This window comes from Anas platyrhynchos, chromosome 1 (assembly GCF_047663525.1).
Source record: "Anas platyrhynchos isolate ZD024472 breed Pekin duck chromosome 1, IASCAAS_PekinDuck_T2T, whole genome shotgun sequence".
NCBI classification, from domain to species: domain Eukaryota; kingdom Metazoa; phylum Chordata; class Aves; order Anseriformes; family Anatidae; genus Anas; species Anas platyrhynchos.
In genome coordinates this window covers 207,193,994-207,214,859 of record NC_092587.1, presented here as the reverse complement: position 1 = coordinate 207,214,859, position 20,866 = coordinate 207,193,994, and the positions used below count along the sequence as shown (strand labels likewise).

General features: G+C 54.9%; 1 protein-coding gene across 1 annotated transcript; it reads left to right on the top strand.

Annotated features, from left to right (window-relative positions):
- Positions 1-14,000: 14,000 nt before the first annotated feature.
- On the top strand, positions 14,001-19,805 carry LOC101798339 (olfactory receptor 52B2). Its single transcript, XM_038178953.2, has 2 exons — positions 14,001-14,189; positions 15,864-19,805. The coding sequence occupies exon 2, from the start codon at positions 15,901-15,903 to the stop codon at positions 16,873-16,875; it is 975 nt and encodes a 324-aa protein (XP_038034881.2). The 5' UTR covers positions 14,001-14,189; positions 15,864-15,900; the 3' UTR covers positions 16,876-19,805.
- The last annotated feature ends 1,061 nt before the right edge of the window (positions 19,806-20,866 follow it).

Sequence of the window (20,866 nt, the reverse complement as noted above, 5' to 3'; positions counted from 1 at the left end):
GTGAACCCCGCCGGGAACCTTGGAACTGCCACGCTCTCTGTGGCCAGCCCTGAGCTGTGCCTCCCTGCACCCAGAGAGCAGTGCAGACAGACAGACAGACAGACAGACGGACAGACAGACGGGGCTGTCACAGAGCTGCCGCTGCTGGGACAGAGCTGCAGGAGGGTCCTGGTTCAGCACCAGGGCTGAGCAATCCCAGTGCCCCGACACCGCCCCAGGCCTCTCGCTGTCTGGGACACAGCTTTCTCTGTGAATGGATTTTTAGATAATACCTTCTGGACTAATTAAAATTTGCTGCAGTAATTGGGAGATAACAACCTCAGCACTTATTGGAATATGAAGCTTAACAGCCTGATTATTACATGATTAAATTTCCACTGGCTATTAGAAATTTCAGGCATAATGCAAATTATGACACTTTCAACTTTGCAGAATATTGAATTGCTGAAAGACCTGGAGCCACCAAGTGTCCCCTCCACTGGGGACGGGAAGCATGAGCACAAGAGTAACAGGGCCATGGTGGCCTCCCCTCCCCATCCCCATCCCCATCCCCATCCCCATCCCCATCCCCATCCCCATCCCCATCCCCATCCCCATCCCCATCCCCATCCCCATCCCCATCCCCATCCCCATCCCCATCCCATCCCCATCCCCATCCCCATCCCCATCCCCATCCCATCCCCGTTCCCGTCCCCGTCCCCGTCCCCGTCCCCGTCCCCGTCCCAGTCCCCATCCCAGTCCCCATCCCTGCCCTTCATAGGGAACTGAAGCACCTCAGGCTGCCAGGTGGGGTGAAAGCCAAACAGGCTGGGAGCCTGCAGTTTTAGAGCCCTTCAGGTCCCATCATGGGAGCTGCTAAATGTTTCCTAAGACAGGTGAAGGACATTATTCATCATTTCCTAGGGCAATGTCCATCATCTCTTGGGGCCATATCCATAATCTCCTGGGACAATATCCATCACCTCTGGGGACAATGTCCATCATCTCCTGGGACGATGTCCATTATCTCCTGGGGCCATAGCCATCATCTCCTGGGACAATGTCCATCACCCTTGGGGACAATATGCATCTTCTCTTGGGGACAGCTCAAGACAGCATAGGGTCAGGTCCTGGACGGGTTTGTCCATCAGCCTCCCACATGCAGCCCATCCTGCAAATGACACGGGGAGAGGGGATGTGCAGGGGCACCCCCACGCTGCTGCGGGCTCTCTGAGCCGCTGTGCTGCAGTCACAGCTCCTGCCCCGTGAGGGTGCTGCCTGGCAGTGCCCGCTCAGCTCTGCCACCCCGTGTGCCCGTGGCAGAGGTGTTGCTGCTGCTGGTGTCCCTGCACTGCCACTGCTGGAGCACAGAGACTCGGCGTGGTTCCTGCGTGGGGACAACGCTCACAGAGGGTCCTGAGAACTCTCCCACTTCTCATGCTGTCAGATGGTAAGGCTGAACGTGGAGTTTCACGCCAAAGGTCTCTCTAGCCCTGCAATCCACCAGGCATGGCCCCTGAGGAAGGATCATGAACAGGGCAGGCACGTGCAGCTTTAGGCTTTTTAGGATTAGAACTGGAAGAGACCTGCAGAGACGCTTAGTCCGCCTGCCTGACCACTTCAGGGCTAACCAAAAGTTAAAGCACTAATGCTGGCGTTGTCCAAATGCCTCTTGAGCAGTGACAGGCTTGGGACACCAACGACCTTGCTAGCAGCCTGTTCTGGTGCTTCTGTCCTCACAGTAGAGGAAAATGTCCTAGTGCCCTGTCCAACCCTCCCGTGGTGCAGCTCAGTGCTGTTCCTGCGTCCTGCCATCGGCTGCTGGGGAGCAGAAGCCAGCAGCTCCCCTGCACTCCCCTCCCAGGAGCTTCCCCAGGCTTCTGTCCGCTCCAGGCACCTCCTGAGCCCATCGCAGCCGATACGCTCCCTGCGGGCAGGGTGCCGGAGCAGAGCACGGCCCTCGCTGTGTCACGGGCTCTCCATTCCCTGCAGGTTTGCTCCCTGCAGGCTGCCTGGCTGTGCCAGGGCACCGGGGCGCAGCCACAGAAAGCAGGGCTTTCTGCTCAGCCCCTGCATGAGGAAGATGCTCTCCCCGGTATCTGACGGGGGTTCCCCTGCTGCCTCTTGCACTGCCCCAGCCCCCAGTTTTGGGGTTCCCAGGCAGCAGTGATGACTGCATGCCTGTCTGACTATGCACACCCCATGTCCCTGCTCTGTGGGGCTGCATCCAGCTCCAGATGGGACCCATGCCCTGGTGACCCTGCCCCATGCCTGGATGCACACACAGCATCTCCAGCAGGGACTGGTGCCCGAGATTGGTTTTGCACGTGAATTTGGGGCTGTTCTTCCTCACATGCATCACGTTGTGCTTATGCAGACTGGCTCTCATCTGCAGTCGTGAAACCTGCTGTCCTGCAGGATCCCTCTGCAGTTCCCAGGATTGTTCCTCCTCTGCGCCACCCTGAGCTACTCAGGCTGACTGTAAATTAGCAGATAATGAAGTAGGAGAAGAACAGTATGTGTTAAGAGGAAAAATCAGATATCAGCAGAAAATGCAAAAATAAAAACAAACCCCAGAACAATAATGTGCTGTGATTAAGCTGCTTAAAGAAGTGCAAAAAAATTGCAATGAAAATGAAAACAAGTGGTGTTTACAGCAAGCACCAGAAGTAATTACACCAAAAGCACCAAAAACTGGTGACATTTTTAACTCTTAGAGCAAACCAAGAGTGCCATTTGAAACAGAACACAAGTTAACATTGTGCTTGAACAAGCCAGTTTAAACATGCTGAATTAACTAATGAGAAGGTTTGGCTCTTAAAATTCCTCTTTAAAGCGCTGCCCTCACAGTGCCTGTGTTCACACTGGTGCAAAGAGGCAGCCAGGGAGAACCAGAGGCTGCTGAGGGCTTTGGGGAGGATTTGCCGTGGGCAGAGGCGGAGCAAGGAGCCCACAGGCACAGTCCCAGCAGCAGGCTGGGTGCTGCAGCCCCCTTAAAACATGAAATTATGGCTCTAATTTCACCAAGCCCACCACTGTGACCTGCTGTGTGCTGGGGAGGGTGCTGTCAGGACTGCCAGCAGGCACCCTCCAGCTCATGGGAGCATCTCTGCACCACGCAGGTGTGCCTGGAAAATGACTTCTGCCGAACCGTCATTGCGGCGGTGCTGTGTCTCACGGAGGGGCTCACCAAATACATTCATCTTGTAAGTAATAATTACAGAGGCACGCGTCTCCTTCTGGCTGCTCTGCATCTGCCCTGAGTCAAGCTGAGATTTCTGTGTTGCCCAGGCAGAAATAAGGACAGGTTTTTGAAAAACAAACCTCAGAAGGAAGGGGGCTGCAGCCCCCCTTGGCTCAAGGGATGCTGTGGGGGGATGCAGCCCCGTATGCTGCTGCCCTCGGTCTGCACCCAGCAGAGAGCAGGGCTTCGTGTTCAGCACGAGTCACATGTGTGCAGTTTTACAAAACTCTTCTCATGTACGCTGTGGAAATATCTGCTGCAGGTAATTCGCCACCTGCCAGGGCAGCAGTTCACACACGGCTGCATACCACGAGGCTTCCCCTGTGGGGCTGTCGTGTTGCCACACCATCCACTTTCTGTGGATTCAGGTGTAGATATTTATGGCCCCACGCACTGTGCTGATCACAGAATATCCCGAGCTGGAGGGGACCCAGCAGGGTCACGGAGCCCAGCTCCTGGAAGGTGCAGTGAAAGCAGAAAGCAAAGCGCAGGGGGGCAGCCCTCTGACAGCCACCAGAGCAATGGGGAGCCCCCTGTGGGAGGTTTTGGGCTGCCCCCTGCCCTTGGCCTCCCTCCTGCAGGCAAACACCTCGTCACCCACATCGGGGCCTGCTGCCCTCTCGTGTGTCAGCCTGGGCTCCGGGATGATTTGGAAGGTGCTGGTTTGCCTCATTTATCCAAAATGTGTGAGTGTCTCAGCTCCCAGCCCTCTGCTGGAAGGGAAGGGCTTGGGTCCCTTTTTGGGACACAGCTGGGGCAGATTCAAGCAGATTTTTGGCATATTGGCAGACACACTGGGTCTACCGAATCAGCCACAGGACTGTGTTTTAAGAGAGCTGCTGAGGACCCAGGGCAAGGTGTTACCTTTGGGACTACGTTGGGACCACTGCATACACCTGAGCTTGATTCACACCCGAGCCCCATCTGCAGACTGGTCCTTGCTGGCTCCCAGTGTGCTGGGGAAGGGGAGGCGATGGAGGAGCAATCCCATGAGCTCTGCATACCCTGGGGGTGTCAGCAGCTGGCCACAGCAATGGACTCCTGGTGTTGGTGCCTGAGCTGGCCAGATGAAGGCTCTGCTTTTGGAGCTCTGCTGCTTCTCCCCTCCCAGTACGCTGCCCCAGGCACCGTGCCCAGGGATGGGGGGCTTGGTCTGTGGGCAGCCGTCGGGGCGAGGGCTCAGCTCCGCAAACCTGCACCACTGCAGCACCTGGACGCTGGCTCCACCTCACGCTTTTTCCCCGTTGAGTGTCATGTCTGGGAGCCTGCTGTGCATGAGACAGAGAACCTGGGTGGCGACCTGCCTGAGCAAGAAGGACTGCTTGGTCGGGCTGAGGCAGGTGGAGGCTTAGCATGAGCCAGGAGCCAAAAAATCCACATCCCAGAAAATGCTGGGGTAGGGAGCACAGCTTAAACTGCAAGCCAAATACGTGGTTGAGATTAAAAGCAGAAGGACAAAGAAAAAATGTTTTTATCATCAGCCACAAGGTCTAAACACTCTGATGTCTTGCATATTAACGTAACCATGACTGTCACATAATAAAAAATGCCAGATGTCACGAGATTTGTGAGAAGTTCCCACAGTTTGATGGCCTCCCACCTCGCCCAGGAGGGCTGTGCTGGCTGTTCCGTGGGATGGCTGGAGGACAGCCACGGCCTCAAGACAGGCAGATACACCCATTATGATGAGAGCAAAGGCAAACCTCTCTTTATTCCATGCACCCACAAATTCTGCCAGCTCCCACCCACAGCACATTGCCCTTCCTCCACGTGGGAAGCAGTTACTATTTCAGGATTATTATTTGTAGCTCGGAGGTTTTCTCCTCTCTGCACTCCCCTCTGCTTCCTTGGCCAGGTGGATTTGCTTCCAGCACCCATACTGTTAACTGTCAGATCTGCGTTTAATCACCTGTATCTGGAAGCACCAGAAGAGAAGAGCCCTGTGTCTCTCCCTTGGCTCTAAGCATCCTCCAGGGATGGGCAGGAGGGGATGGCAGCCCTGCTCAGGTCTAAGACATTGCCGCTGCAGAGCCCCCAGCATCACCTGCAGCAGCTCCTCCTTCCCGTCCCGGGACCTGCAGCCTGATGAGATGTCCCCATCCGTATAGTGGCCCCATGGCTCACTCACAGCCTGCCCTGTGGCGAGCTGCAGTTTGAGCATCCCTGTGTCTCTCCTGTATTTCTCCTCTTTTTTCTCTCCTCTTTCCTCTGCCCAGGCTTGACCAGACCTGGCTCAAGTTCTCTCTGCTCCCTGCCCCATCTGGCCTTGGTCCTTTGGTGCCCTGGGACCTGGGGGTGGGTGCTGGCCCCTGCAGCCTGGTCCTTCCCTACTGCACTTGTCCTGGCATTAATTCACTTGGTCAAACAGGAAGCCCAACCCTCAGATTTTTTGTTTTCTCCCACCAGTGACCTGGAATGGATCCGGCAGCTTTCAGCCTCCTTTGCCCTCCTCCATATGGGGACCGTGGGGCAGCAAATCTGTTGTATGGAGTCAGCCCAGGGTCCAGCCAGCTCTGCACAGGCTCTCTTGACATTTACATCATGCTGGGTTTCTGCTGTGAATGCTAAAAATCAAGTTCAGCGGAGACAGGGACTCACCCCAGCGAGTGCTAAGTCCTGCTGGGATCTGTTGTTTCTTATGCTGTGCTTTATTTTCTTAGGTGTTTAAAAACAGAAGATCAAAGCCCCCCGTGGCAGCTGCCAGTCACACAGGCTCCAGACCAGGGATGCTCGTCCTTGTTGGCGTCCCAGGCATGGAGCAGTCTCATCTCAATTTCTGTCCCTTTTGGCTGCAGGTGTATCACTGCACTTCCTGATAACCTGTTATCTGTCATGCCTTCATACCCTTAGCCTCCCCACTCCAGTGGGCACCTATTGCCTCCTGTGCCTGCTCTCAGGGTCCCCCAGTCCCCTGGGTGCCCATCTCCAGGTAATTTTCTCCTCTTTCACCCAGTGCTTTGCTGGGCACAGCATTCACACATGTTCTTCTGGCCATTGCCCATGTAGTTTTTTCCCCTGTGCTCTCACAGAGTTAAAACACACAGATTGGTCACACAGTGATGTGTACACCCTGCACACCACGCAACCTATGACCCTTGTGTGCGGGCTGACTCTGCTTGGGTAACATTTGGGTGATGCAGGAGCTGGAAGTGACTGCACCAACAGCCCTGGCTGGAGGTGCAGTGTTCCAGAGCCTCGGTCACACTGCGGGACCCGACCAAAGCTGTGACCACAGCTGAGCTGCAAGGCTGAGCCTGCGTGGGCGCTGCATGGCACGGGCAAGGCTCTAGCCTGGAGAGTGAGCGGGGCATGCACCCAGCGTCAGGGGGGCTCCAGAACATCATTGCTGAGGGATGTTTGTGCTGTTGTGCTGGAATCAGCTCAGGCAATGACAATGGAAAATGGGTTGCTAAAATTAACTGTGTGGCAGGGACATTTTTTTCCCTAACAAAGGACTCAAACCACTGTACTACCAGATAAGATGGCAAAGAGTGAGAGACAGAGACAAAGCCATGAACCACAGCCAGAGATTTCAGCTGCTGATGTCATGGAGGCAAGAAATTCCTGCTGCTTCTGAAGATGTCAGTGCCTGTGTGCTTTTACTGAGCTTCAGCTCTGCTGTGGGATAGATCAGCAGTGATAAGGATGCTGCTAAAAATAATGGCTTCCTAACCTGGGATACATATTTGGTCGTTATTAAGTTTGTATCTTTTGGTGAGAAAATAAACCCTTAATATTATAATGTGGGAGCTGCTCATGATGGGATGCACCGCAAACCAGGACATGGGAAGCCTCCCCCAGACCCTTGGTTCTGCAGAGACCTGCTGTGCTGCTGTGCTGGTGTCACACCAACTGCCTGCCTGTGGTGTGGGGGCCAGGGCTGTGCTGGTGGCTTTGGGAAGGGGAATTCATGCATCAGGACTCCCAGCCTGGGCACGGCCACCCCCTGCCTCCTGCTGCTCTGCTCTGCAGGGCCCTATATCTGCTGGAAGGTCCTGGTGCTTGCCTTGCCTCCACGACTTCGCTGTGACTCAGGGCAAGGGGGATCCTACTGCTCCTGTGCAAAGCTCCCAGCTTGATGCAACACAAACTCTTCCACCAAGGCTATCAGGGCCCTTGCAGCACCTTTCCCCTTTGTGCCCTGTCTCTCCTGAGGACCTTGGGTTTTACTCTGGGGGATATTGCCGGCAGTGGTTTGGGTAGTGGAAGCCAGGGTTGGTGAGTGCCCGCTCTGCTCCTACAGCATGCCAGGTGTCTGTGCTGCAGCTGATGCCCAGTGACTTTGGTGCTGCCACCACTGAATGGCAAGGTCCGTGCAGGGCCCGGGAGCCGCCCACCCACCTTTGGGCTTGTGCTGCTTTGTGCTGAGCTTCTTGCAGCCCGAGATGTCCTCTGTCAGGTTTGTGCTTCAGCAAGTGACCTGGCTGCTTGTCACCACGGCAGGCACCGTGTAGCACCGCTCCCAGCGCAGCGCTGCTTTCCAGCTGGGTCCTCCTCAGCTTCTTGTGTCCCTGACAGTGGAAATGCCTTGAAGTGGAACAGGATCAGCAAGCAGATGATTTCCGATGCCCATCTTCTTTCCAGTATTTCTTACCCAAGCAGCCATCTGGGCTGTGTTATCTGAGCATCATTAGTTATTGCTCAGGTCTGAGATACAATCAGGTTTGTCCTGCGTGAGGGTGATCCATTAGGAGCCTTTCTTGGTAGTGTTCAGAAATGATCCCCAGGCCGTGTTTACCCTGCTTGTTTCGTGCAGCACTGGACAAACATTGGCACTGTGAACACAGCATGCTGCTTGCAGTGCTCCGGAAGGCAGTTTCTCCCTCCTCTGTGCTTTTGTCCCCATCCAGTCACTGGAGGGGAAAGGAATCATCCAGGTGGCTCGGGATGTGTACCCAGTGCCCTCCGGTCTCAGCGTGACGCAAGCTGTCACCATTCGCCTGGAGCTACCTGGGTTACCTGTGTCCTCGTGGCACATTACGAGTGGCCACCACCGCACCCTGGCTCTGCAGGCACAGCTACGCTGCTGCAGCCCGTGGTGGGACAGCGGTGCGTGGGATGGCTCGGGGACACAGCAGCACTGATGTACATGGCACCGGCGTGCCCCAGCACGACTCTTACTCTGACACCCCATTTTCAGTGCTGTGGCTTTCCTTGTGGGGCATGGGAGTGCTGGGGTCTGATTCCCAGGCTCAGGAGCCCCGAGGGATGATGTCTGTGGTAGCAGCCCTGTCCTCTATGTGGCCACTGTCAGAAAGAAACCACCAAGGAGGCAAGCAAGGGAATGCAGCAGGTTGGGATGGGCTTGGATGGGAAAGGAGCAGGCTGAGCACTGCTCACCTTTCATGGATGTGAATAAAAGGCTGTGACTGTGCCTGCCGGGGACTTGAGGCTGGACAGGAGCCCAGCAGGGCCCCGAGGTCTGGAGGGCCTGGAGCACCTCTGCCGTGAGGAGAGGCTGCGAGAGCTGGGCCTGGCTCCGGGGGAGGCTCTCGCCAGGGGTGCCCAGGGCCAGGAGCAGAGGCCCCGGGCCCAGCCTGGAGCCCAGGAGGTGCCCTCTGGGCCCCAGGCAGCACTGCTGTGCCGGGCGGGTGCCGGAGCCCTGGCACAGGCTGCCCAGAGAGGGGCTGGGGGCTCCTCCTCTGCTGGCCCCAGGCTGGGGCTGGGGCAGGGCTGCAGCTCTGACAGCAGGAGGGCAGTTTGGTGCCTGCTGCCATGGGGGACCCCTGCAGAGCTGTCCTGCTCTGATCCCCTGCCCGGGGGCTGCTCACACAGCGGCTGCCAGTAAAGCCTGCAGGAGGCAGCCTCGGTGCTGCCTGGGGACGGGGTCCAGCAGCTCAGCCTTGCCCCCAGCTCTCTGTGGCTCCTGGCTGGGTTGGGCCCCGCTGGGAGGAGGACAGAGTTATCTGCAGGCATGGGCAAGAGTGAGACTAATGGCAGGAGGGGAGGAAGAGGCAGATGCAGCCATGGCCACAGCACCCATGCAGGTGAGGGACGGTGCCGCTGCGTGATGCTTTGCTGGTGCTGCATGAATAAAAGCTTCATGTCATCAGCTGGCTGCTTTCGATAGTGCACAACTGCTGTTTTGTACCTTTGCAGCTCGTGGTAAGGGTGGTGATAAATGTGCCATGGCAGTTTGTGAGTGCCGAGGTCAGAACAGACTGAACTTCTGGTTACAGCCCTGCCCTCCAACCCAGCATCCGCTCGCTCTCGCTGCGTGCTCTCCACCTCGTGCAGGCAAAACTCTCATCGGGAAGATGATCCTGAAAGCAAAAATAGCATCTCTGGAGCACCGGTGCTGTTGTTTCTCTGCATCTTTGTTCTCTTGACCTCAAGGATGTGCAGTGTTTGCTGCTGAGCTATTATGAGCTGTGAGCATCATGTTCTGCCTCCCCTCGCTTACTGTGCTCTTCTTCCATGGAGAAAACACTTAAAGGTTAAATACATACTAGTGGTCACTCAGGGAGTTTCTGTAGCTGAAAAGGCAAACATAAAACAAACACCATGCGTTTGGGAAAGCTCTGAGTGAGGATTTCAGCGTTGCTCCCCAGAGCAGTAAAGCCCAGCTTTGGTGTTGGAGCAGGAGACAGGGCTCCTCCTGAGCATCTTTTCAGGTGTGAATGATTCCCCTCCCTATAGAGAAAATGTGTAAAAGAAACATCAAAAGCACCAGCATCAGCCCAGTGGGGTTCTCCTTAGCTGGGGCTGTGCCACAGCAGAGGGACCAAGTCTCACCCAGGGCAGTGTTGTGATTTCTGGGCTCATGGCACACCGTGGAGTGGGAAGGAAAGCGTCACACGCCTGCTGTCCCTGCCTTGTGATCTGCAGGTGCTGGGAGGAAAAAAGACTGTGCAATAAATAGTAATAATTAAAAATCCTTCCAAACAATGGGCTGTGTTAGTGTAGCTGGTGGGAACCAGCTGAGCCCTGCCTGGGAAAGTGAGCAGGTGAGGCTGCTGAGCGAGGGCAGGGAACATGGACTGTGCCGAGCCTGTCTGTCCTCCTCGTCCTCCTTGCTCTCAAGCTGCCAGCCTTGCTCCTGTCCCCACAGCCCTGCTGCAGGGCAAAGCTGCAGTGAAGGTGGGAGGGTGTGAAGGGGGGGGGGTTCGGAGCAGTAGATCGGGGCCTTCTGGTAGGTGCTGTGCCCCTGGGCTGTCCACAGTCCAGGGTGAAAACCGGGGGGCTGCAGAGATGCTCCAGTGCATCAGAGGCAGCCCCCAGGAGAGGTCTGAACCCTCTGGGGCCCAAGCCACGTGCTGATCTTCACTGGTCAACGTGCCCATGTGTGAGGTTGTGCCATGCCATCGGGGAACAGGACAGAGCAGCCAGGCTGGAAGCCGAGGAGCTGTGGCAGTGCTCGCAGGCTGCTTCCCAAGCCTGATGAGTCAGAGCTCGCTGCAACGTGTTCTGCACACCGGAGGTACCCCAGCGAACAGTACGAGGGTCCAAGCAGGGCTGCACCAGGATGCATGTGCCTTGGAAACCGATCATGTCCTGGGGGCTGGTGTCCCCAAGTCATGGCAGGCTGTGGAGCCCCCTCACCCCCTCTTCTTGTCCCCCACCACAGCACTGCATCGCGGCTGGAGCCTTGGCTGCCATGGTCCCACTGCAGCAGGGTCTGTCCCTGAACGTGGGCCGTGGGTCTCCATGGGCTGCTGGCTCTGCAGCATTTCTTACCTCACAGAGACCTCTAGAGTCCACTCTCCTGAGCACTCAGCGTTTCTCCAGATTGGTACACACGGTGCTGGCTGCAGAGGCTGCAGCACTCACAGAGCAGCTCTTCAGCCCTGCTCTTGGTCCAGCCCCTTGTGGCCCAGACCCAGGGGGCCCCACAGATGTCCCTGTGCATGATCCATGCAGGGACAGCAGGGGACATGGAGCCTCCCCTGTGTGCTCACCCTCAGGGCACCATCTGCTCCAGGGCCCTGACCCTGTTCCTGGGCCCTTGCCCCATCCCCTGTCCCCACAGTGCTGGATTCTGGGACAGGGAGCATTGTCCCAGGAGCAGCCCCAGAGGATCCCAGAGTGCTTGGAGGCACCCCTGGGTGCTGCTGCTCACCCCCTGCCCCAGCAGGGCCCCGCGGAGCCGCTCGCCCAGCCCCATGTCCCAGTGGCTGCTGGAGCCCCCGCGGAGGAGCCCCCAGCCCCTCTCTGGGCAGCCTGTGCCAGGGCTCCGGCACCCGCCCGGCACAGCAGTGCTGCCTGGGGCCCAGAGGGCACCTCCCGGGCTCCAGGCTGCACCCGGGGCCCCCTGCCCCGGTGCTGGGCACCTTTCCAGTGCCCACAAGGGAGTGGGATGCAGCACGGCTGGGCAGGTGGGGGCTATTCCAGGACTCCCGGCCACTTGCTGTGCTGCAGCTGCTGGCACTGAGCATGGGGAAGCAGCGTCGGTAGAGCAGGTGGCTGGTGAATGGATGTATCTGAGGGCAGGAGAGGCAGAGCTCGCCTGTTCGTGGTGCAGGAGCAGCACGTCCCTCTGACTGTGGCACCCTGGTGCTTGCTCTCCACTGGGAAATGGTGGCTCTGGAATGGCAGCTGTTGTTCCTGGCTGTAGAAGAGACTGATACCCACCCTGGAGGAAACCCAACTTGTGGCATGGTTGGCTTGGCATAATGCAGATTCCTTCCTAAAATGAGGAGTGAGGGGAATCTGAGTGGTGCATGTTGAAATGCACAGTGCATACGAAGAGAGACAAAAGCATTTTTTCTAATTCTGGGCATGTCTCCCTTTGAAAATCTCCATGAGTACTGTGTTTGTTGTGACCTGCTACTGCCCTCCCAGGAGCCCAGGGCCTCCCCTCCACCCCAAAGCCATGGGGAGGCATTACCTGGCTGGGGAGGAGAGGTGCCTGGAGGGGGCAAAGGGTCCTGAAGGGATGGGGTGGGTCAATGTCCATGCAGGGATCTGCTCAAGTGTTGTCTTCTCTGGCAATAAAGCCTTTCAGACGAAGTGTGATAAGCAGGATATATTCATTTCCTGCTCTGGAAGATCCCACCAAAGATAAAGGGCTTTTAAGGTGAAACTTGCTTCGTGATGCCAAGGTCTTGGGAAGGAAGCTGGGCACACAGCCCTGCTCTGCTCAGCCCTGGCAAGGCTGGAAGGGCCTTGATTCCCCCAGCATGATGCCAGCTGATGGCCTCTGCAAAGCTCTGTGCCCCAGAGGAGCTGCAGAGGCTCCGATGTCACCTCCATCCCCATGTCTCAGGATGTGCAGGGTCTCAGGCTGCCCAGGCTCCATCCGCAGTGAAGCAGTAAGCAGGGACTTTGCCTGGACCCGGGCACGGGAGGGATGAGGGGATAATCCCAGACTGGCACATCCCAGAGAGGCAGCAGCATCACCTGTGCTCTGTGGGAGCATTGTCCCCAGACCGTGCACCTCACCAGCTGCTTGTTGCTCCTTGGTAAGGTGAACCTGCCATGTGTGCTTGGAAGACCTCCTGCACGTGCAGGTGCCAAGGTGCAAGGCATGGTCTGATGGGAGAGTGATCAGCGTTACCAGAGCAGCCAGCGGGAACGGGCACATTGCTGGCACAAGCCCTCCTGGACACTGAGCTGTTCAGGAGCCTTGGAGCATTCTGCAGAAATGGGGTCTCCTTGGGACATCCTCAGGTGCCACACTCTGAGGTCCTGCTTAGAGCAGGGCAGCAGCTGGGACATGGCAGGAGGTGCTCGGTGCCCCCGTCCCTACACCCAGGGGCCAGCAGCAGCCGGCGGCAGCACAGCCCTGCCTGGTGGGGCTGACCCCTCCCAGCCCTGGTGGTCCTGGAAGCCCCTGCCCAAACTGGGAATTGCTGCAGTGCTCCAGGAGCAGACCCCTCTTCCTTAGCAAACGCCAGCAGCAACTCGGCAGGACTGAGCGTGGCGTTACTGACGGCGTGCACAGCGCACAGAGCTTGCCGGGTGTTCTCCGGGTGGATGAGGTGCGCAGCTCCTGCCCGGTTACCTTTTGTTCTGAGCCTGAGACACCACAGCAGTGAAACGGAGCAAGACACTGCTAAATGATGGATGCTCCACTGCAGGCCAAGAATTCACACTCCTTGGTCTCATCCAAAAAAATACAATTACTCATTTTGCTTTGGTTCTGGGTGGAAAGAAATAATCAGTTCATAGAGTCCTATGAGTTCAGGCCCATTTTTCTGCAGCATTGATGGATCTTGGACATGTTGGTTGCAGGCAATATCTGACTTTAAAATAATCTTTTATTATTATTATTATTTTGCATCCTTTGAACAGAACTGTTGTTCCAGCTCCTTCTTTGCAACCATCATGTACTTAAAAATGACTTTGCAGTTACGGTGTATTATAAATGATGCAGTCCTGGTGTATCTGGGTTTCCAGTTGGTGCCAGTTCAGTCCAGCAGTTCAAGCTGGGCAGAAAGCTCTGCATCCTTTGCTGTTTTGCAATGCAATCAAGCCAGCTTGGTGCTTGCGGCCACTCTCAGGCTTTGTAGATCATTGACCAAGGGCTGGAGCCTGAGGGAGGAACCCCTCCCACAGAGGCACGGGGCATGGGAAGCAGAGCTCAGAGCCTATTTTGGGAGGTTTCACCAGCACAACAAGACGGTGGCTGCTCCATGGGGGACACAACATGACCTGGGCACCAGCGCCCTGGCTGCAGGCACGCAGCCAGCTCTGCTGTCAGCCTGCAACACAGCCTGTGCCTGGGCAGGGAGAGCATGGAAACACTCACAATGCAAATGACGGAGAAGCAGGAAATGTTTTGACTCACCTCAAGAGCGTTACCTGTGGTTAATCTTTAATGCACTTGCAGTTTAAATGCCCACAAGCTGCCAGGCTGATGCTCCTGCTGTGGCTCAGGATGGGGAAGGTCCCTGCTGCCCCGTACCTGTTGGGGCTGAGCTCCCCAGTTGTGCTGGGGCTGCTGGGGTGAGTTGTTTTGTGCTCACATCGGCACCTGGGACACCGCATCCCTGTTTGGCAAGAACCAGAGGCAGTGAATTGGCAGGTGAGAGAAATCTGTTTCCATACCACTGAAAGGGGAGGCGTAAGGGCTTGCTGAACTGCTTTGACCATATGCATTCGGGCACCAGCAGGTGCCCAGGAATGTTCCCAGGCTCATTTAATTTACTATTCTAGATCTATCCTACCTTTATCTGTCTCTGTTGAGTTATTACTGTGTTCAGTTCTGGGGACCCCTGCACTAGAAGGACATGGATGTATTAGAACGAGTCCAGAGGAGGCCACAAAGATGATCAAGGGGCTGGAGCACTTCTCCTACAAGGATAAGCTGAGGGAGTTGGGGTTGTTCTGCCTGGAGAAGAGAAGGCTCCAGGGAGACCTTTTAACAACTTTCTAATACCTAAAGGGAGCTACTGGAGAGCTGGGATGGGACTTTTTGTCAGGGAACATAGTGATAAGACGAGGGGGGTTAGTTTAAACTAAACTAAAAAAGGGTAGGTTTAGATTAGACTTAAGGAAGAAACTCTTTGCCATGAGAGTGGTGAGGCACTGGAGCAGGTTGCCCAGAGAAGCTGTGGATGCCTCATCCCTGGAAGTGCTCAAGGCCAGGTTGGATGAGGATTTGAGCAACCTGATCTAGTGGGAAGTGTCCCTGTCCATGGCAGGGGGTTGGAATTAGATGATCTTTAAGATCCCTTCCAATCCAAACCATTATATGATTCTATGATTCTACATGACTTTAGTAATGGAAGAAGTAGTTGTCTAAATATTCATGACGTGCTAGAGGTCTCTACTGACTGATGTTTTCATTGGACTTCTGGCTCAGAGGACAACTTCCTCATGAAAATGCTGAGAAACACCAACATGTCATGCACTCAGATACCCACAGTTGGAATAAAAACAAAACCCTCTGTAAGTGTGTCTGAAGATGGAAGGTTTAGCTTTGGTCCAAATCAAATCAGTTTTCATAGAATCACAGCATGGTTTGGGTTGGAAGGGACCTTAACAATCATCTAGTTCCAACCTGCCTGCCATGAGGATGCTGTCCTTTAGATCAGGTTGCCCAGGGCCTCATCTGCAGTTTTTGGCTCTGTAATTCCTGTGGGATGAGCAGAAGGTACCCTTGTTAAAAACAAAGCACTTTGCATCATTTGCAAATAGACAAACATGCTTCTATGTTGGAAATTCAGGAAGAAACAAGTCCAGCAGAAGTTTGAGAGGTGATAGCTGTATGTCAGTCACACCCAAGACACGTAACCATGTTGGAGCGAGCACAGTTTTTATTCCAGTTTTAACATTTTCTACAAGGAGTTCTCAGAAATGAACTACCCACTGATCTGAACAGATCAAGACACTGTTATTTTGTCTGCCTGAAGGAACACACACTACAACGAATCTGAGCATAGCCCACAGGCTGTGACTGGGCAAATAACAGCAACTTTACAAGTCTTTTTGTAATAGTGCATAAAGCAGAGATAGATAGGACCTGGCCTGTTGCACAGTGCAAGAGGCGGGACAGAGATGTTTTTCTTGCAGACACAGTTCATGAGGTTGATGGGGAAGAACGAATAGATCCCTCCATACAGCAAAATGCACCAAGCGAGGCCCTGGCCTCATGAACAGCTCAGTTGCAATTAGGACATTGCATGCAGTTTTTAACATGCCTGGAGGTGGGCATGGGCTGGCTTGCCAGGCATTTATCCTGTTGTCTTTCTTGTAGATAGCAGAATCATACTGACAGTGGGCACAGCAGCACCATGTATGAGCTCAACGAAAGCAGCTTTGATCCCATCACCTTCGTCCTGACAGGCATCCCAGGCATGGAGGAGTCCCACATCTGGATCTCTGTCCCCTTCTGTCTGATGTACATCACTGCAGTGTTCAGCAACTCCGTCCTCCTCTTCGTCATCATCACGGAGAGGAGCCTCCACGAGCCCATGTACCTATTCCTCGCGATGCTGGCTGTTTCTGACCTCATGCTTTCGACCACGACAGTGCCCAAGATGCTGGCAATCTTCTGGTTCAGTGCCAGAGAAATTTCGTTCGATGCCTGCATTACCCAGATGTTCTTCACCCACTTCAGCTTCATTGTGGAGTCGTCTGTCCTGCTGGCCATGGCATTCGACCGCTACGTTGCTGTGTGCGACCCCCTGCGGTACTCGTCCACGTTAACGCCCTCAGTGATTGGGAAGATAGCGGTGACTGCCGTGGTCCGGGGCTTCTGCATCATGTTCCCACCCATCTTCCTGCTGAAGCGGCTGCCCTACTGCGGGCACAACATCATGCCCCACACCTACTGCGAGCACATGGGCATCGCCCGCCTGGCCTGCGCCGATATAAGAGCCAACGTCTGGTACGGGCTGACGACGGCGCTTCTCTCCTCCGGCCTGGATGTCGTGCTCATCGCTGTCTCGTACGTGCTCATCCTCAGGGCTATTTTCCGGCTGCCATCCCCAGAGGCCCGTCTCAAAACCCTGAGCACCTGCGGCTCCCACCTCTGTGTGATCCTCATGTTCTACATGCCCGCCTTCTTCTCCTTCCTCACGCACCGCTTCGGCCACCACATCCCGGGGCACGTCCACATCCTCCTGGCCAACCTCTACGTGGTGGTCCCACCGATGCTCAACCCCATCGTGTACGGGGTGAGGACGCGGCCGATCCGGGAGCGCGTGGTCCGCCTCCTCTGCCCCGCCGGGCAGTGCCCCTGCCCCAGCCGGGGGGGCCTCTGCTGAGCATGGCAGAGGGAAGGGGGGCACAGGATGGGGCCTGGGCTGCAGGGCCAGGAGCTCTTCTCACCCTGGAGGAACAGACTTGCCTAAGAGGTTCTGGAGAAGCGGAGGGTGATGGGGTTTCTGGAAACAGGAGCTTGGCTCATCAGGCTGTCCATTGCTATTGGTTTCTCCTAAAGAAGCTGTCCCTGAGTGCTTCATCTGGCAGAGACTGGGGCAAACAGGTCAGGCGAGGAGCATCAAGACTCGTGCTTGCTCATTTACCGTTGCCTTGTTTTGTTTGCTGTCCCACAGCTTCATTTCTGTTTGCTCCTTCACTTGTTAGTGCCTAGACCGTGAGCACCTCGCTGCTCATCAGAGCGGAGCCTGGGAAGCCACCCAGCACAGGGTGGTCACAGCGCTGCTTGCCGTGGCGGATAACGATCTGCCCTCCTGTCCTCACAGGCACAGCTTGCATTGCCCCAGGACCTCCCACTACTGAACGTGTTTACACGCTGAGAGCCCTGAGAGGTCTGGATGGGCTCTATTGTGTTTAAAGGAAACATCCATTAAACCATAATGTCCAAAACTGGATTCAAGGCTCTAGTATGGACTGCAGAGAGACAGTGGTCTCCCACACCCCACACATCCCATAGGAGCATTTCTCTCTTTACAAAAACATTGCACTGTGCAGAGCCCAGAGTGAGGTACAGCACACTTCGAGATCCTTTCCTGCCCGTCCTGCAGTCTGAGGACCCACCACGTTGTTGCAGTATGTTCAATTTATCCTTGAACACCAAAAGAGCTTTGCTGAACTTTTTGTTGTTCCTCACATTGGTGTATGTACCAGTTGTATCAATAATGCCTTGTTACCCAAGGTCTACCTAAGGCTGTCAGTAATACCTTGTTTTACCTGAAGCCAGTGGCGATCTGCCTTGATGCAAAGACACAGAGTGAGCACCGGATCTTGGTGGAGGAGCAGCAGGGCAGTTCTGTACACCTGTCTACAATCAGAGTGTAATTTCGTTATCAGTCTGATCAGCAAGGAGAGCCCTTTTCCTTACCTCTTCCTTCCTCAGCAAAGACAATGCAGGCTTTCAGGGCAAACTCATCCGCTGCTTCCCCTGCGGTGAATCTCATGTGGCAGCATCAGAGGAGAAGCTCTCGTCCCGGTGCCGTGAGCATGGGCACTGCTGAAGGTCCCATGGGCAGAAGGGAGCGGAGGCAGCACAGCAGACCTTGGGGGGAAGCTTGCTGGAAATTCAGGTCTCCTGCTGAAAGGTCAGCGTGCTCTGCACCACTTTCAGGGTGGGCTTTTGTCGTGTCGTGATGAAGTGCAGGACCATGGTGACTCCGACAGCAGCAGCCACAGTCCAGCCAGGATGGGACAGCCTCTGTGTCAGCCTCATGGCAGGGCCCTGGTGGCCGTGCTGGCTCAGCCGTTAAATGCCAAAACTGCCGTAACACATTAGCATCGCTGGGGTGAGGAGGAGGAGGAGGGGATGTACCAGAGCTTGGAGACCTTTCCTTCATGCTTTCCTTCGTGTTTTACCGGGTGGGAAGTTGAGATAAACACTTGGTTCTCCTTTCCACATTGCACCTATTTTCTACTCCGTGTCTCGTACACATCACTCAGAGGCAGTGGAGTCTGGACGCTTTTTAGTGCTGCTGTTGAGCTCAGGGGCTTCCTGAGTCTGGCCAGGGACAACCTTCCCCAGCTGGGAAGCTGCCAAAGTCGTTTAAATGCAGTAATTGGGTAATTCGGTAATGTCTGAAGGCTCACACTCTGCAGTCCGGCTCCCACAGCAGTGCCAGGATCCAGCATGCTCTGGCCCTGTGTCAGCTGTAGGACCTGAAGAAGTGTCTGGTGTACTCGTGTCAGAGGACCAGACCATCCCATGTTTCTGCAGAACATCCTTTTATCCCTGACCAAAAGGGCAGTGGGCGCATCCCAAGCCCACAGCCTGACCGTGCTGCAAAGCCACTCCAGACCTGGGGAAGCTGCCCCAGAGGTGGCCGCATGCCTGGACGCTGGAGGCATCTCTCTTGGAGAGCTCACCTTGTCTATGTGCCCCACAAAATCTTGTGCCCCACACAAGGGGCCAGGAGCCAGTGGCTGGGGCTGGCCTGGCACAAGCCAGCACCCAGGGCTGAGAGCAGGAGCAAGAAAGCTCTGCAGGACCCGGCTGGCTCATGGCTGAAGGATGTAGGAGATGGCAGGGCTGCAGCCACCCAAACCCTGCTCTGCTCTGGGCATCCCAGTAGCATTACTGGAGCTCCAAAAGAGAGGGAAAGAATCACAATTTCAGAATTTTAAACAAAAAAAAAAAGTGTTTTACTCTGTCAGCATTATTTTTTGGGGTATTCTTTGATTTCATCAAGTTGGGGAACCCTGTGACAGGCAAAATTGATTTAATCAAACTGGGGAACCCTGTGACAGGCACAATGGAAATGAAAGCGTTCACTAAGAGCTGTTTGCTCTCAGTGATGATAACGGAGCTGGTTAAACAGCTGCTTGTATTGCTGAGCTTCTTTAATGTCCTCAAAATACATCTGTGTCTCTCTCAGCAAAAAGAAAGAATATTTGCACAGAGCAGCCCACACGATTTCTAATAGGAGACAGAGCTGTCTCAAAGGCAATGTGTCAGGAGTGCAAACTGGCATAGGCAGAACATGAATACATTTGGGCTTAAATGAGATGCTTTAGGGTCTTTGGGGCAATCGCAGGGGTTACAGCAGACTGGAGGCTGTGGTGAGGTGCTGGAAAGCTCATGACAGCAAGAGACGTGTTTGCTGAATCAGGGGTTTCCTCCAGCTCTGCTTTCCTACCTGGAAACAAGAACTGGTTGACAAAGCAACCCTCTGCTGCAGTTTTCTCCTGAAACCTTTCTAAGCAGCTCGAGAAGCAGTTGATCTGCCACCCAAATTTGTCAATATTAAAAGACAATTCTGTACCTTGGTGTCTTGGTTATGTGGTTCGACTCATGTGGATATTTCTGCTGCCTTCTTCACTGCTTCCCTTTTCTTGCCTTCCATCATTGAGGAACTTAAGCACACGCTAAGCACAACAAATGTACATGCTAAGCACAACAAGCGTGCATGCTCAGAGCATACCTGGCAGTGGTGCTGTGAAGGGACCCTTTATAAATGCCCAGGAGGAGCCTCATGCCATCACCAACAGCCTGGAGTTGGGGAGGAGGTGGCACTGCCTTGGGCAGGTGCTGCACAGATGAGACGCAAAGCGATAGACCTGCTTCAAAGAGCTTCCAAACCAAGTACGAGTAACAGAAAATGCATAGGGATCCACAGCAATGGGTGACTGCTGGCCCACATGCTGCGTCTCGGCACCCCAGTGACCAGAACATCACCGATCTCAGGACCCGCTGACACTTGGACCGCTCCAGCGCGTGGTCCTGCAGTGCTCAGGGGAACCTCTCAGGGGCAGGCATTCCTGCAGGTACCCGCATTTTCACCTGGATTTAGTAGTCAGCTAGGTAGAGGTGGGCTTTGTGTGTACCAGGCGAGTTCACTCCTTGTACCCTTCTGCTTCTCTGGCTTTCCAGGAACAGCTTAATGCGGGTGAGGACCCAGTTTGGAGCTCCCAGCCCTGGCACTGCTCTGCGCCCTGGATGGATGTGGTGGCTGGGTCAGGGAGCAGCCTGCATGGGAAAATGTCCCTGAGTCAATGAATCACCAGCTCAGCAATTAATGTCCAAAGGGCATGCATAATGGGATATTAGCCCGTTGATCAGGAAGATTTATATTCCTAACATGGTTAAAATGTTAGCTTAATAACTCACAGGAACTGTGAAGCCAGAACTTCTGCACTTTGAATTTAATTTCTCTCGACAGACCTATTTTGTTGTTGTTTTGGTTTGTTTTGGTATTTAGCTCAGTTGATGTGGGCTGTTTGTAGGCATGTTGGGACTGCAAGGACCCTTTCCTGAGGAGGAGGAAGGGATTTTGGCTGAATTTGTTTGTAGCTGCAGCACACCTACAATGTAAATGGAATCTC